Source organism: Neltuma alba, unplaced genomic scaffold, assembly GCF_004799145.2.
Source record: "Neltuma alba isolate B1F8T4 unplaced genomic scaffold, ASM479914v2 tig00010580_pilon, whole genome shotgun sequence".
NCBI classification, from domain to species: domain Eukaryota; kingdom Viridiplantae; phylum Streptophyta; class Magnoliopsida; order Fabales; family Fabaceae; genus Neltuma; species Neltuma alba.
The window spans coordinates 256,881-272,732 of NW_021635445.1; the positions used below are offsets into that span (position 1 = coordinate 256,881).

Consider the following 15,852-nt stretch of genomic DNA (forward strand, 5'->3'; position numbering starts at 1 on the left):
AAATGACCGATCAAAGAGGCACTGCACTAACTCAAACAGAAGCAGAAGCGGCCACCTATCTGTGGCAGACTTCAGATCTAATGAGTAGACAGTACCGTCTATCCCCCTCAAGCGATCAAGTGGCGCGGTCTGGTTGAACGTACCATCCATAGGAATGGACAACAACACAGAAGCGAGCCACTGATGCATAGGGTACAACAATCGCTGGTTTATGTAGTTTCCTACACCAAACAAGCGACACTTCCCGTCTCCCAAACACGTTGCGCAAAGCCGTCCCGTGTTAGCAGGGATCTGCATCTGCGACGGATGTGGCAGATACGGACCAATACGCGATTCGAAGAACTCCAAACTGAGATGAGTAATCTCACGATTGAAAGAATCGAATGCGTACCTAACATACGGGGCCCATAAGCAGCCCGGAGAGTAGCCACTCGAACACATGAGAGGAGCGAACCAAAAAGCAAAGTCCAATAACGAGAACCGTGCGCGCAATGTATTGAACTGAATAAAGCTGAGCTTAGGTAGGCTACAGCAACTCTCAAAGCGTGAGCTCATAAGCCGTTGGTTCCACTCTATCATATACGTCATTTTACGATCTTGATGTGACGGCTGGGTCTTGACCTAGCTACCGAACTGACTTAATGAAATGGTAGACGTGGCCAAAGGGGGGTCGAAGGACAACGAGAACTCACAGCTTTCTCTCTATCCTGAGGCCAAACTCACACTTTCTGGAGCTATAGCATACATTGAGCCAGCAGGGAGAGCCCTCTGGAATTGCAAAAGCCTTTGCCTCTATAACAGCCTCAATTCAAAGAAAAGTGTAAGTTACATTGATTCGGTCTTCGGGCTCACCTGATCTTCTTGGGAGCGTACCCTACGAAGAAGGGAAGAAAGTAGCCTGGGACAAGATATCTGATTTACGCAACGCCAAGCCGACCTTACCTCTCCTTATATCTGTCGAGCTAAATCATTCCTATCCGGAATATTAGATCTTAATGAGGGAATTGTTTACAGGCATCTATAGGCGGCATAGATTGCAGTCTAACCTGCTTTCTAACTTTAGGGGACCGATAATCAGATAAAGAAGAGTGTAGTAAGGGTGGGAAGAAAGAATGAATGAAGTTCGTAAATAGAAGGCCTTTGTCTCGCTCCGGAGCGAGACTATCTCCGAACTGATACTTCAGGTATGATTCTAGAAGGCAGGAATGATCAGAAAAATCTTATTTCACCGTCTCGAGCAAAGCGAGAGGAAATGAACATTGCTTGGGAATAGGGATAGGAGGAGCGTCAAGCCACTGTACCAATAGGCGCAAGGAGCGTTTACACTCGACAAGAGGTCTCAGAGCGACCCCTATGGTATGGCTAAGCTCCGTTCATAGCCTGGGAAAACCACTAACGATCTGTCTTTAGTATTAGTAGGTCGTCTATTCTTTCTTACCTCAGGATAGGAGTTCCTAGCCCCGAAGGCTATAATCATCTCATCAAGATAGTTTGAGTCATTGAATAAAGAATACCAGCAGTTAGAAGGTGCTTCCATTCCTCAGTCGGAGGAGAAACTGGGTGACTTTGTCTTTTGGTCACGAAGGAGAATAATGTAATAGAATCAGTTAAGAAAATATATAGCTATCAAGCTGAACCCGAACCAAAGCCTAAGCTAGTTCTATTGAATGAGACCTCGCCCTTTCAGTCTCACTTCCTCTTCCTATGGTCTCGCTAAGTCCCTTGCTTCTTTGTTGGCTTTCTAGCCGCGAGCTAATTTGAATTTCCGGCCTCTAACACCTCAAACAGGTATAGGAGTAACAACAACTCCAGGAATTACAATGCTCAGACTTCACAAACCAAGGGTAACGAAGTCTCCAATATCAATGCTCAACAACCTCTTCGGTTGGACAAACGGCCCTACACAGAGCTAGGCATGCCGCTGGGCGTGGTATACAAGATAGCATCTAGCAAAGGACTTATCAAACCTGTTCCGAATCCGCCATAGGAACAAAGCTTGAGGAATACTGTGACTTCCATCAAGCCAAAGGGCACAAGACTGATGTGTGTCGAACTCTCAGAAGAGTGGTCCAGGATCTCATAGATAATGGATCAATAATTCCACCATCACCTAAGTCAAGTGTTACTGCGAATCCACTTCCTAAGCACGAGGCTACCATCAACTACCTCGAGGATGATGATGAGATGGACTATACCTACCTAATCAATCCTGAAGAAAGGAAGCTGAAAGGGTAGAGGATCTACTGGGACAGCCCTCGGGCAAATTGAACAATAAGGTGTTCTACACTGCACCACCTCATGCGAGCATACCATTGGAATCCATCATTCCAACGGGATGGGGTCCAGATTTTGAAGAACAAGACCGTCAGAAGGAAGATATGGACATAGACATGGACTGGGATGAGTTTACTGACGCCATGACCATAGACTGGGATTTCTTCATAGACGAAATGGACTTAGATGACTTACCAGCACCTAGTGACAATGATTGTATGGTGCTTGACCTCAACGACTTTCTTGAGGAATACTGCATCAATGCCATCACTAGGAGTGGAAGGCAGTACCAAGGACCTGTCCCTGACAGTCCTCTTCCTCCACCAATCGAGAAAATAAAGCTTGATCCAACGCCAGAAGAGGATCTTATCCTCAAACAACTAAAAAAGACTCAAGCTAATATCTCGATCTGGAGTCTTATACAGTCCTCATACCACCATCGCCAAGCCTTGAGTAAAGCACACAATCAGTGCCAAGTACCTAGTGATACTTCGCCAGAAACATTGGTGGCAACATTGATGAATGCTACCAAGACAGCCGCCATTACCTTCACTGACAAAGACCTACCTGAAGGTGGAAGTTATCACTTCAAGGCACTGTACATTACAGTAATGGCTTGTGGAAAGCCCTACAAAGTAAGCCCAATGGTACTCATAGACAATGGCTCAGCTTTGAATGTCTGTCCATTAAAGGTTGCAAGCTGTCTGAGGCTTGAGGCATCAGATTTCACTCCTTCTGACCGGGCATATGAGAATACCAAAAGAGAGGTATTAGGTGTAGCCACCTTGGATGTGAGCATTGGACCGCATGATCGGGAGAGCATGAAAATTCCTTTCCAAGTAATATTAGTTCCTCCACTTTACAGTATTCAATTTCATCGAGCCTGCATGTTTTAATCTGTTACTTGGCAGACTGTGGTTGCACCAAAGCGGTGCCATCCTCTGTGCACCAGAAACAGAAATTCCCCCTCGGAACTTCGGTGGTAACCATCCAAGGGATTTGCATGGAAAACATGGCAAGGTCAATAATGCCCCAGTACTAGAAATCCAACCCGAGGCTTCTTTTGCCGCTTTATCCGGGTTTGATTTCGACACAGTTCAGGTTTTTGACCATGTGGATAGTAAGGAGCTCATTGGTCTTTACTTTGACCCATATGCAAATCACGCAGTGGCTAACATCATGAGGAAGATGGATTACTTCCCATGCTTAGGGTTAGGGAAGAATCAGCAAGGCATAACAGAAATACCAGAATACCCAACCTCCATACCTCTATACGGGAAAGGATACGCTCCTTCGAAGGAAGATCAAAGGGAGCGAGAGGAAAGAATCCAAAGTTGGGTCTTGGCCAAAAAGAATGGCGAGACTTTTGATTGGAAAATGCGCCCCTACTTCAAAACCCTTAACGGTTACTTTGTCAAAGAAGGGGCAGATTTCCTTTTTGTGGCTTTCCTGAGCCTTGGTATTGCCCTACTACTAAAAAGATAATGCCCGGGTTTGAAATCTTCTTCGATACCAGCCTCAAGCTAGAAGACTGTGAGCCGGTGCAGCTGATGGAAAAGGATTGGGAAGAGAACATGGATGCATCTCTCTTTGAGAATGTTTATGTCCGGAGATGAAATTGAGCCAATAGGGTTGATTCGGTTTTCCAATTCCCCACTCCAGAATTGGTACCTCGCAGAAGAGTCCAGACCTATGCATCTAGAGTCAGAACCAGAGTCCGAGTCTGAAACCGAGTCAGAGTCTGAGTCCAACTCTTCCTTGTATCAGTCTGAGTCTGATAGTGAATCTCCTTTGTAAGAGGCGATCAACCTCTTCCTTTTCCCCTTTGAACAAGGGGTCTCAGTAAGCAAATATCGGGCTACAGCCTCTTTCTTTTCCGAACAAGCTACAGCTTTTGAATCGAAGCCAGGTCACTATTTCTAAAGAAAGAGAAGAAAATATGATTATGAGAATGAAATCTTCGTCTTCCGGGATTCTCTTTTCTAAGTGCCTTCAAGCGCTTACTCAATGCCAAACCAATGAAAAGAGTCCTAGTCCACCACAGCTGAATGCGTACTTTTCTAGTTACCCCGCCGACAGAGAAGGAAAGCAAAAAAGACTGACTTGCTTCAACTGAAGAAAGGAATGTCCCATGACTCAGGCATTCGCTTGCAGCGGATTCGGCGATAAGAACTGACTCGGCGACAGCGAGGTTTTAAATCAGTCTTTGTTTGATCTTGCACTTTCATTTCAAGTAGTGCTTGAGAGAGGAAATGGCAAAGCCAAGAACCAAGCTGACTGAATGAAAGCTAACAATTTCATTGCCTCACAGCCTGAATGCCTGCTTCCCGCTCCGAACCTGTATGACTTCATTTCCTGTGCCCTATTCACTCTCTTCCTTCTCATTCATTGATCTAAAACAACTCTTGCTTGAAAGGACAGTTGAATTAATAAGGTGCTCCAACTCAAAACAGAACGTTCCTTTCGCAACGCAAGGCCGATATCTTTCATAGCAGCCAAGGATGAGTTCGATCCATTAGTTCTGTATGGCTTCTTTTTCTATTTATTCTTTGATTTCACCAGTTAGCCACTTCGTCCCTGTATCCTAGGGTTACCTTAGCTTAAGGAACTCATCTAACTCAAATCAATTCCACGATTCAATCTTTCTTGTGAAACGTTCATATTAACATAAAAAGGGGGATGCGAGTCATCAGTTCTTTCCTTCTCTTCTAGTATAGGCCGCATTCTCAGGGATCACTTAACTTGGCTTACTTCGTACTTCATGCCCTACTTTTGGTCCCGAGAGAACTCGGGATGAGCTCTTAGTGATTAGTCAGAACCGGGTCCAGCTAGTCTTTTCAGATCCTGCCTGCAAAAAAAAGGTTTAGTAAGCGCGGATTCCCTAGAAAGAAGAAGATCATATAAAGCATTTATCTTTAGGGGCGGGCATAGAACAGAGCTAGACTTCACAAAGGCGTTCCATCGATCAAATCCCTACTTCTTTTGGTCTCAAAATTACATAGAGAGGGAAAGAGATGAGGATAGTTATCCCCAAGGGAAATCCAGCCTTTTCAACTAGTTCAAATCGAACTCGGTTCATTTCACCAGAAAGCTCTAAAGAGAAAGAGAGTAAAGGAACTGACGGAGGAAGCTTTTTTTGTAGCCTTTGACTTAACTGTTGGAGCAAAAGAAGAGAGTTCCGTGACTTCCGAGCTGAGCTCGTGACCCAAGGTAGGAATAGAGTGAAGTAGCGAAGGTTTATGCTATGAAAGTTGCAAGGTAAGCAAGGGAAAGTTAAGAAGGAATAAGCAATGCCATTGAAAGAAAAGAGTGAATTGGATTCATTGTTTCCGAGAGTTTTTAGAACCCACACCCCCACCAGGCTCTTTAATAGAAATCCCTGTTGTTCAGTTTTAGGGAAATCTAGCTTTTATAAGCCAATGGAGATTTATCTATACACACGTAGTGGCACCACCCCATTTCATTGGTCTTGTTCCTGCACCAGTAAGTAGCCCCTCCTTCGCCTCTTGGGGAAGCGGTTGAAACCCTTGGGATGTCTTGAAAAAATGAAAAATGTCAATATGGCACCAAGAAAATGAGTTCATTCCTGCGTTTCCCCGCTTCGCTTCCTTGCTTTCACCTCTCTTTTTCATTCCCCTCTAACGGAACGGCTAGAATAGAAGGTCAAGTCCAGCTCTTTCGCCAATAAATGCAACGAGATGCCTTTTCTTTTGCTTTCCACTTCAAAAGGCCTTCCAAGGCTAGTCATTCATCTGATGACAATACGACTAGTCGCCGACCTTCTTTCCTTCTCATCGAGAGATGCGGCATTACCGCTGTTGTCTCTATGCCTTTTTGCCTATCTTACTCTTTCTCGAGGGACAGATACCGATTATCTTACAATGCTATCATTAACATCTGAAAAGACAGGTCTCGCGAAGCCGGTCACCGTACGCCTACGATCCTATCTGACTATTGAGGAGAGCTCTTTGCTTAACACATGCAAGTCGAACGTTAAGGGACTTTTAAAAATGGGAAGAGTCAACCGGCATCCTGCAAATCAATCTAAGCCCTTCCGGTTCGAAAGCCAGACCATAAGATCGAGCTAGCAGCTTAAGAAGCAAATATTTATACAGTGGTATAGGTGGTAAAAGTGACAACAGATGCTGCAGCCGCTTCAGAACGCACTGATGCTAAATGACGGACAGAGCTTCTTCGCTACGGCATAGGAGAAGAGCACGTTGAAGTAGGTGTCTAGGCGGAGGTGTCGACAATTAGGTTCTCTTTCTTTCTTTCTATCGAAAGGAAAGGCGATGCCACAAAGAAACCTCAAATCAGGAGCCCCTCTGGATGAGATGCCCCTAAGGACCTGACTCAGGGCTCTCGCAAGGCGCAGAGGAAAACCAAACCAATTGGAAGAAGTGGTCTGGCACGACTTGAAGAATCACTTATAGAAAGGATTCAACTTCGTTCACAGATTCTCTCCTCAAATATGAATAAGGAAGGAAGCAACTCAAGACAAAGCTGGAGAATCAGGCTATAAGGTGCATCTTTTTCGGCTATGATCAGCAGAAGAAAGGGTGGGGGTGCATTGATCCGACTACCAAAAAAGTCTCTTTATTTCCACATTTCGTTTTCGATGAGGCATCATCATAGATTTTAAAAAACGAAAATGTAGTACTGCCGGATTCCGGGATGCTAGACTAAAGTATGCGGGCACAAGCACCTGAGCAACAGGAGCCTTCTATTGTGAGTGACTCTGGACCTGAGTCACCAAAATCAGCTACACGAAGCCCTCAAAGTCCGTGGAAGAAAGGTGTCAGAGAAAGCCCAAGGCCCACGACCCAGAGAGTGCCTTCGTCAACAAAGAGTGATAAAAGCAGCTCTATCAATCAGAGAGCAACAATATATTCAAAAAGAGGTATCCCTATATGGCTGCTTGCTTATTGGCTATTGTCACAATTGAATCAGAATTACTGTATCAATGAAAATATCGTATTGTAGTCACAGACAACATAGTAGCTGTGACGTGCGAAAAAAATCCCATTTCTTTGTTGGACAAAAGCCAACAACCTTCCGTATTTCGATCCGACAAGTCTCCCGGGGGAGCGAAAAAAAGTAATAAAAGAAAGAGGATTAAAAAAAAATCTTTGGCCAGAAGCCAAGACCAACGCAGGAACCTTTGTTCCAGCGACAAGATGCGCACAAAAATGAATATAAAAATGGAAAAATAGAAGAGCATGTTCCCCCTGTCGATGAGGCACCCAATCAGCCGAATAAGATAGATCAGAGCAGGTCACATGAGGAATTCGAAAGTTGTCAAGCCGTATCTACACGAGAGAAAGAACTACAGAGAGATATTACGCTGGATCCCCATGGGATTCCCCCTTCTACCTCAAATACTTCTCCGAAGGATCGTTCTCCTACGATAGAAGAGAAGGAAAAAGAGGTAGAGGTATAGGATTCTTCCTTACCCATAGACCCGGCGGAGACTGTGTCTTGGATCCCGGTAGGGCCCTCAGGTACCCCGAGATCACCCTGAGGGGTGTCCTTATTGACCGACGAATCCTGAGGTTTTTTCCCTACCAATCCATCTTTGACTTTGCTTTTAAAGTCCTTGATTTCATTGAAGCTGGAATTGGTCACGGGGCAACCTTCTTTATTTGTCGCCCCCTTTTCCTTTTCCAGCTGTTTGATTAAGCGGAATTCGTCGGCTTGCGTTTGGGTGTTGCAGTCGTGTTCGACTGCTTGCCGCACCTCTGAGAACTCAATATGAAAGAGAAAGGTGTTCTTTTAACCCCGAAAGTCGTCCTGTAGATAGGTTTCTCACCGGTCGCAGAAAGTATTTTAAGATATCGGATTCCCGAGACGCTTAAAGTCAACTATCTGATGGTCTGAGAATCCATAAAGAAAGTATTTCTACTCCAGGACGCACGACACCTTTCCCAGCTCTAGGTTGTTCTAAACCACGAGCTGCTACCAAGTTTTCTGTACCAGATCCATCACCGAGTACTGCATACTTGTGTCAAAAAGCTGACCTGGGTATATCTGCTCTGCACACCACCAAATTCAAATATGGTTAGTAAGTGCAAACAAAGGCCAATAGGAGTAATATCCTAGCGGCTGTCCGACCCTAAAATAGACTTGAGAGTCCTTCTTCTTTACGAATGGGACCTCACAGAAATTAAAGGCTAGTGCTGAATTAACAACACTCGAAGCGAACGGCTGACCAAAACAAACCTTAAACACTTCGAAGATAAATAATACTGGCCACCTATCGGTGGCAGATTTCAAATCGAAAGAGTAAGAGGTTTGATTGCCAACTAGTCGATCAAGAGGTTTGTGCTGATTCCACCTTAGCTTAGTAAAAGCGAAGGTTCCATCCATGGGAATCCTCCTAAGCACTTGCATTAGCCAGTCATGGACCGGCTTCAGCAGCCTCTGATTGAGATTGACATAGTTACCAATGGCGAATATTCTCCTTTTGCCTCCTCCCTCAATAGTCTGACCGAGACGGCCAGTAACTGGTGGAATCCCATAGTCGAATGGTGATGGCAAGTAGGGATGGACTCGGCTAGTAAACCAGTCCAGATCCCACGCACTTAACAAGTCGTTAAACTTGTCATACACATATCGTACTGTGGGGGAGGCCACAAGGTACCCTGCGGCCATGACTCTCCATAAGTATGAGGCCCGACTAGAAAGAAATAAAAACTCGCTAGTTCATAAGCAAGAACGAATATTTCGGACCTGCTTCACGCTCTTGCCTAATCTTTGGACCCAACACCGTTGAGTCAATGGGTGCGTAGGTAAGGCCTTCCAGGTCGGATCCCAAGTCATACCTTGATACAGAGGTATGGTTGGGAAGAAGGGTGGGTAACGTTTGAGCAAGACTTTAAGGTTCTTCACAATCAAACCCACTTGCTCACACATTACCTCCAGATCAGACACAGGGGTGGTGATCGAGGTGAAAGTAGATTTATCCACTTTCTTAGCTAAGGCTATCACCTTAGACAATTAAAAGAAAGAGAAATAAATAACACTTCACTAAAGGTAGCCCAAAACGTAATCACTAGTTGAAAAGAAAAAGAAGTTAGTACGGCCTTTAAAATAGAATCTAATAAGAAGTCCCGTGCCAAGCCCGAAGGCAAAGAAAGGCACACAGAACGAATTCCGTCCTACCTTCTCTAAGAGGAGGTTGGTTGACTAGACACCATTCCCTTCCTAATGAGATATTGAGCTTGACTTGAGCATTTCCGGAGAAAAAGTTGGATCTTTTATCTATGGGATTTGAACCTTGAGCTTGGAACACTAGAACGGTTCGGAAAGTAAACTAAGCCGTGCATTTCTAAGAAGTGGCTTCCGTCCCCTTCCTAAATAGTGAAGTTCTCTAGAAAGCTCTTACCCTTCCACCTTCCCACTATCAGAGTCAGTCCCGCAAAGATAATAAGAAAGAGTCCTGTCCGAAGGGTAATAACATTAAGTGGTCGGAGGTTTACTGAAACTCCTAAGAATCATTCAGGGCACATAATCAGACATTGACCGGCACTGTGGACAGCTCACAACGGGACAGCTAAGACCGTTACGTGAGTGGTTCACAACTGATTTGATTCACTTTTCACAAAACGAATTCTAATTCTTTCTATTTCTATTCTCCTTGCTTCAATCGAATTGGATGATATCTCTAGTATCTTCGTACATCAAGAGTGATCCAATGATCAACTTAGCTTAGAGCGTGGCCATATAAGAGTTTCATTCACCTGCCCTATTAGAGTGAGATTCAAATTGAATTCCGGGGCTTAGAAGAAAGCTTCTTAAAAACATGGAATTACCCCGGAAAGTCCATAATCAAAAGAAAGCATGTGGGTTCTTCCTTCATCAAGCATTTGGGCTGACTTGCTTATCGATCTTCCCCACTCTCTTTCTCCGTTCTGTACAAATGGAATATCAGGTTGAACTGAACTTATTCAATGGATTGTGGGTCAGTCAAGTAACGAGGAATGCCTGTAGGAGTTTCCGTCCCTGCTGTTCGTAGTGAACCTTGAAAGCAGTCTAGGAGCTAATTCGGTAAGAGCTGCTTGCCCAGTCAGAAAGCTAGGCTCCGTCGAAGGAGAAAGATCGAATCTCAGGCCAATTAGCTACGAAACGAATTAGACAATGGGTAATCCAATTGCGAATCCTTATCAATATAAATTATATATGAATTGGTCCAGTCAAGTAAAGAAATGAAATGCTCCAGTCAAGCGGGAAAGGGAATGCTTTAGTTAAGGAAAGCTTCTACGCCCGAAAAGCATTCTTCATCGGCGGAACTTCTAAATAAATGTGATGCACGAGGGACAACGAGACAGCTTGCGGAGAAGTTGCGCATGGACGGAATCGAGTCCGGGGGGCAGGTCATAGCTTTCGAGCGAGACAAATCAAAAATGGTTATTCCCTTACAGAAGCGAACTCTCTGAAAGAGCTTGACAGGGTTATTAGCGCAGGATGCCTGCCACCTTTAGAATCAATGAATCTCATAAACAAAAGGTAAGAACGGGGGGCGGTTGGTCTACTAAGAATCAAGCCAAGTCAGAATTAGAATAGGGCAGTCGACCAGCAGAAGCTTTGGACAAAGAGCCCCGCCGACTTCACTCGACTAAGGCGGAGCTATCAATAGACCTATGAGGGGAGATCCTGGTTCCCCAGTGAGCTAGGGACAAAGATGCCACTGCTCTTAGCAAGAATGGCATTGATGCGGATTCACAGTGTTGAGAATGGCCAATAGACATCTCTTTAGTAGTGAGTTTGAGAGTGGTAGGGCTCACCTGTCCATGATAATGGAAATTATTCCCAAGAGGAGCTAATTCGTCTAACGTCGTTGCTTACAGGGAGATTGAATCAACATCAAGAGTCCCGTCCTCCTTTTGATAAGAGTCAGTTCCTTCACTACTCGTACTAGAATTCTTTTCTTGACTGGATCGTGAGCATATATGAAATCAATCAAAAGCATTGGTACTGGTTGGAATGACTCTGTCTCACTGGCAGGCATCTTTCGACCTGAGGTTCACTGGCTCAAGGGCAGGACAGGGACAGCTACTTACTAGCTTGAGGAACCGAGCTAACAAAAGGCCTAGAACACTGACCGAAAGTCCTCTTTGCTGCTTAATGGCCTTCTATGAGGTTTTCTATACCTCTTCGTCCCTGGCTTTTCTTCCTTCTTCCTTTGTTACTTACTTTGTTACAGATGTCGTACCTCTTCAGTCTATTGCTCCTAGGCCTATGGGTTCTAGAGTAGAGAGAATTCCTATTGACTGTCTTTCCTTCGCTTGCTCCTGGGTTACCTATTTTCACTAGAGCTTTCTTCCAAAAAGAGATGAAGTAGCCATGTTTGCAGCGCTTATGCCTGCAACGTAAAGAGCATTTGCGTATACGACATCTCATTCGGTTTTTCCTTTGGTTCAATGTAGGCTATCTTTATATAGAGTTGTTTTGATACCCTTTCGTCATTCCCTTGCTTGACAGTGAGGGAATCCTAAGTACGTCATTTCACCAAGCAGTCCTTCCTGCACTGAAAAGGGGGGAAGCATCCAATTCCATGCCTCCCTCCCTATTGAATGGAGTTGCCCTATTATTAACATTTTCTGAAATAAGTCCTTCTCTAACAAATCTACCAAGGAAAGATGCCACCGAACCGCCGAACATTTCTGTGAGGAGAGCCTCCTGAGCGGAGACCATTCAAGAAAATCAACTGCGCCTTGGCTCAATTGAACTTCAGATGGGGCGGGTGTCAGCTCCTTCGGTCTCAACACCTTAGTCACGAGCAATAACACCCTTGACATAAGGATTGAGTGTGAGTGGCAGGCCGAAACCTAAAACGCTTCGCAAACTCTGCAGAACCACTATGAGAGATTAGGGATTTTGAATAGGATATAGTTACTCCTAAATCCCCCAAAGCGGCGCTATAGACTTTCGCTACACTCTCATCAACAATGACAACATCATCTCTAAGGATCGCATAATCCCGGAAAGGACGTCCCGGATATACTAGCTCTGCACACCACCACACTAATACTAATATATGATGGGAGAGAGCAAAGAGAGGCCAAGACGCATAGCCTAATGGTTGACCGGCAACAAAGGAAACAGTGGAGTGCCGCTTAACAAACGGCACTTCAAACAGATTAGTGGCCAGTGCCGAATTAACAACACTAGACGCAAAAGATCTGTCAAATAAGAAGCACATGATCCTAAATAAGAAGTACAAAGGCCACCTATCTGTGGCTTACTTCAAATAAAAGGAGTAACATGTCTGCTTATCTTTGAGACGATCAAGCGGTGCCGTCTGCCAAAAGCATCCTGAGGCAGCCTTTTAAGGATGACACACAACCACTCATGAACCGGCGCGCTGGTTCACGTAGTTGCCTATAGCAAATATACGCCTTCCCCCCGCACCCTCTAACGAGCAACCCAGTAGTCTGCCTGTGACGATCCGCTGATAACCCACGTTAGCAGGTAACATTGGACCAACACACCTCTCAAACCAATCAAGTGACCAGCCAGAGATGATCTTATTAAATCATCCCTAGCATAGCGCACATAATGTGGCCAGAGAGCACCTTGCGACCATTGTTCACCCCGAGTATGAACAAACTGCATAAGATGAACAAATGCAGAGAGCTCATATGGGAAAACATTGAAGCAAGATTTTGCTTTCGCCAGAGACGGACTTAGACCATCCTTCAGTAATTTCTTTGTTAATTGAGAACATGAAGGAAGTTTTCCAACTTCCAAGTTGGCTCCCAAGTAATCCCTTAACAAATTGGTACATTCGATCAAAATCCTCAACAGGTGAAATCATGGAAGTAAAAGTGGAGGCATCCACCCTACCCTCTTCGCCACAAGAAAAATTCTTGCAAGCGAAAAGAGAGACAACCAACACTTCACCAATATGTCAGCCGTGTCGTCCCGTTTGTACATCTTATGACGCACAAAGGATGGAATGATTCGAGGAAAACCCGACCTGGATAGAGAGACAGGTACAGCCAGACGCTCCGGAGGGCGCTTATCTCCTCCATACGCCATCTGGAGAGAACTTGAGCACTGCTTAAGATAAAGCGCAGTGAACAAGGGTCCAGACTTAGTATATAAGCGTCTGACTTCCTTAGCATATAAGTGTAAGTAGAGTGCAATGCAGGACTCCTTGGTTAAACCATCAGCGACTACTAATAGAATCCTCTTTAAGAATCCGTCGGCAAGTGTTCGAACACTCGCTGCCATTTCAACGGCGAAACACGAGTGAGAGAAGAGGAATAGAAAGAAAACAATGTTCATGCAATGCTGTAGAGCTAGGTTCCCTCCGGGGGTTGGGGAACACTGCTTCAACGGGAAAAAGAAGAAGAGAAGCGAACATTCCAAATCCAATTATCGTATAGTGATGATGATGACCCTAGTTGTGATTCATCTGACTAGCTTAGAACTATCTTTTTGAAGCGGATAGTTAACAGTGCTCATTCTATAGATACTTTATGTAAAAGCCAACTCATGTTTCCACTCAATTTTCATTACGAAGATGTATCACGTCAGGATCCGTTGCTCAAACCGAATCACGCCAACGTTATGGAAGTTCCTGGATCGTTTGAAATAAGAGTAGTACCAAAGGCACCCTATGATTTCATAATCAAAAATGGAAAATTGGCTATGGAGATTCCGCGCGGTCAGAAATTAATACAGACACAAAGGGGTTCGACAGGAAAGTCGTTTCGATCCAATCCATTCTTGGGGGCAAATAAAGACAAAGGATATGTCAGTGACCTAGCACGACAAAGCACTCTCCGAGGGCATGGAATGTCTAATTTTTCGGTCAGAATCTCGACAGTAATGTCTCTGTTAGATTCTCCGGTCGAAATACGGGAAAACTCCATTCAATTCTCGATGGAAACGGAGTTTTGCGAATTCTCCCCGGAACTGGAAGATCATTTCGAGATCTTCGAACATATTCGAGGGTTCAATGTGACTATTGTCACTTCGGCCAACACACAAGATGAGACTTTACCACCGTGGAGCGGCTTTTTGCAAAAAGATGAGGGGGAAACCCAGTAAGAGATGTCGGAGAAGCGAAATATACGAGATCACAAACGTAGATTGCTCGCGGCTAAATATGAATTGAGACGAAAGCTTTATAAAGCCTTTTGTAAAGATTCCGATCTTCCTAGTGATATGCGGGACAAACTTCGTTATAAGTTGTCCAAGTTGCCAAGAAATAGTTCCTTTGCACGAGTAAGAAACCGATGTATTTCCACGGGTCGCCCTCGTTCCGTATATGAGTTCTTTCGAATTTCTCGTATCGTTTTTCGTGGATTAGCATCTCGAGGTCCTTTGATGGGCATAAAGAAATCGTCTTGGTAGCAACCGCCAAACCAATAGAACAAGGGTTAGCTCTGCAGCTGGTCCACAAGCAAGGTAAGTAGGTCCATTACCGGCCGGCTCCGGACCGAAAAGACCTAACGGACTAATCCCTTATCTCGGATCGGAGATGCTAACGGGGCGGGAATCGAAGTGGGGGACCTCTCTACCGCCTGTGTCTATCTCCTGTCAAGTATGCTCCCCAGACATAGACTACGTACAGGGTAGTACTCTTGGAAAGATATAATATCACCGCGTGAACATAACATTAAGTTACGAATGTAACTCCCGAGGGATCGACCACTATAAAAAATAAAGTAAGGCGGAGAACTGTTGTTCATTGGAGCGCCGGAGTGCGGAGGTTGTTCCCATCATTGAAGTCAGAGTGTGGGACTGAGCCTTCCGAATGATAAAGAAAAAAAAAAGTGCTTAGTTTCGCCAACGCAAATATCATATTGACTTTCTCTCGCCCAACTTCTAAGGATAGATAGAAAAGGTTGGAGAGAGTGACTTTCTTAAATTCTCTCCTTTCTAAAGCTGCGCAAGGCGGCCCCCCGGGTAAAAAGAAGAGGGAACAAGAATTGCCACCCTGGAAACAAGATCCATGACCGAATTACTATCATCTGTTCTTACCGAAATCACTTCTCAGCTCATTCATATAATTGGCGTTGCGGCTAGTCCGCTCATCGTTCTTATAACGTATCGGGCTTTTCGCACGAGGGGATGACCGACATGGAAATGGAAAATCGGCTTTGGGACATTTGTTTTGATACGGCCCAATCGCAGATTGAAAGAAGAATTCACAAATTTGTACTTCGTTTTTATGGTGATCACTTTTCTCTTCCGCCTGGACTCACTTTTTCACAAATTGGCATCTACGTTCATAACAATTCAAGGTCATGTTCACACCTTCTTCCTATATATCGAAATCTTTCGGAATTTGATCCCCCGAATTTCAACAAGTTGTTTTTTTACTTCAGCAATTTATGTAGGTGCAATTTTTTTTGAGGAGGTGGGTTCGAGAAGAAAAGCCATGTACTATTATATGGTGTAATTATAGATCTCATTCGTATTCCAGTGGTTTGGGCAAAGTTAGATGTGGCCTTTCATTCCAGCAGGAGTGAGAGGGTAAAGGGGAAAGGGTGGGTGGCCCCCTACAAGTTCTTGAAGTCGGATGGAACAAAAGCGCATATAGGAAACGAAACTAAGACCTATGGT

At 44.6% G+C, this 15,852-nt stretch overlaps 2 protein-coding genes across 2 annotated transcripts; both read left to right on the forward strand.

Moving 5' to 3' along the window:
• Positions 1-13,618: 13,618 nt before the first annotated feature.
• Positions 13,619-14,448, forward strand: LOC114757218 (60S ribosomal protein L5, mitochondrial). The gene has a single exon (XM_028946221.1). It carries the CDS (start codon positions 13,774-13,776, stop codon positions 14,329-14,331), a length of 558 nt encoding a protein of 185 aa, XP_028802054.1. The 5' UTR covers positions 13,619-13,773; the 3' UTR covers positions 14,332-14,448.
• LOC114757220 (ribosomal protein S14, mitochondrial) lies at positions 14,056-15,773 on the forward strand. The gene has a single exon (XM_028946222.1). The coding sequence runs from the start codon at positions 14,335-14,337 to the stop codon at positions 14,635-14,637; it is 303 nt and encodes a 100-aa protein (XP_028802055.1). The 5' UTR covers positions 14,056-14,334; the 3' UTR covers positions 14,638-15,773.
• Positions 15,774-15,852: the final 79 nt, after the last annotated feature.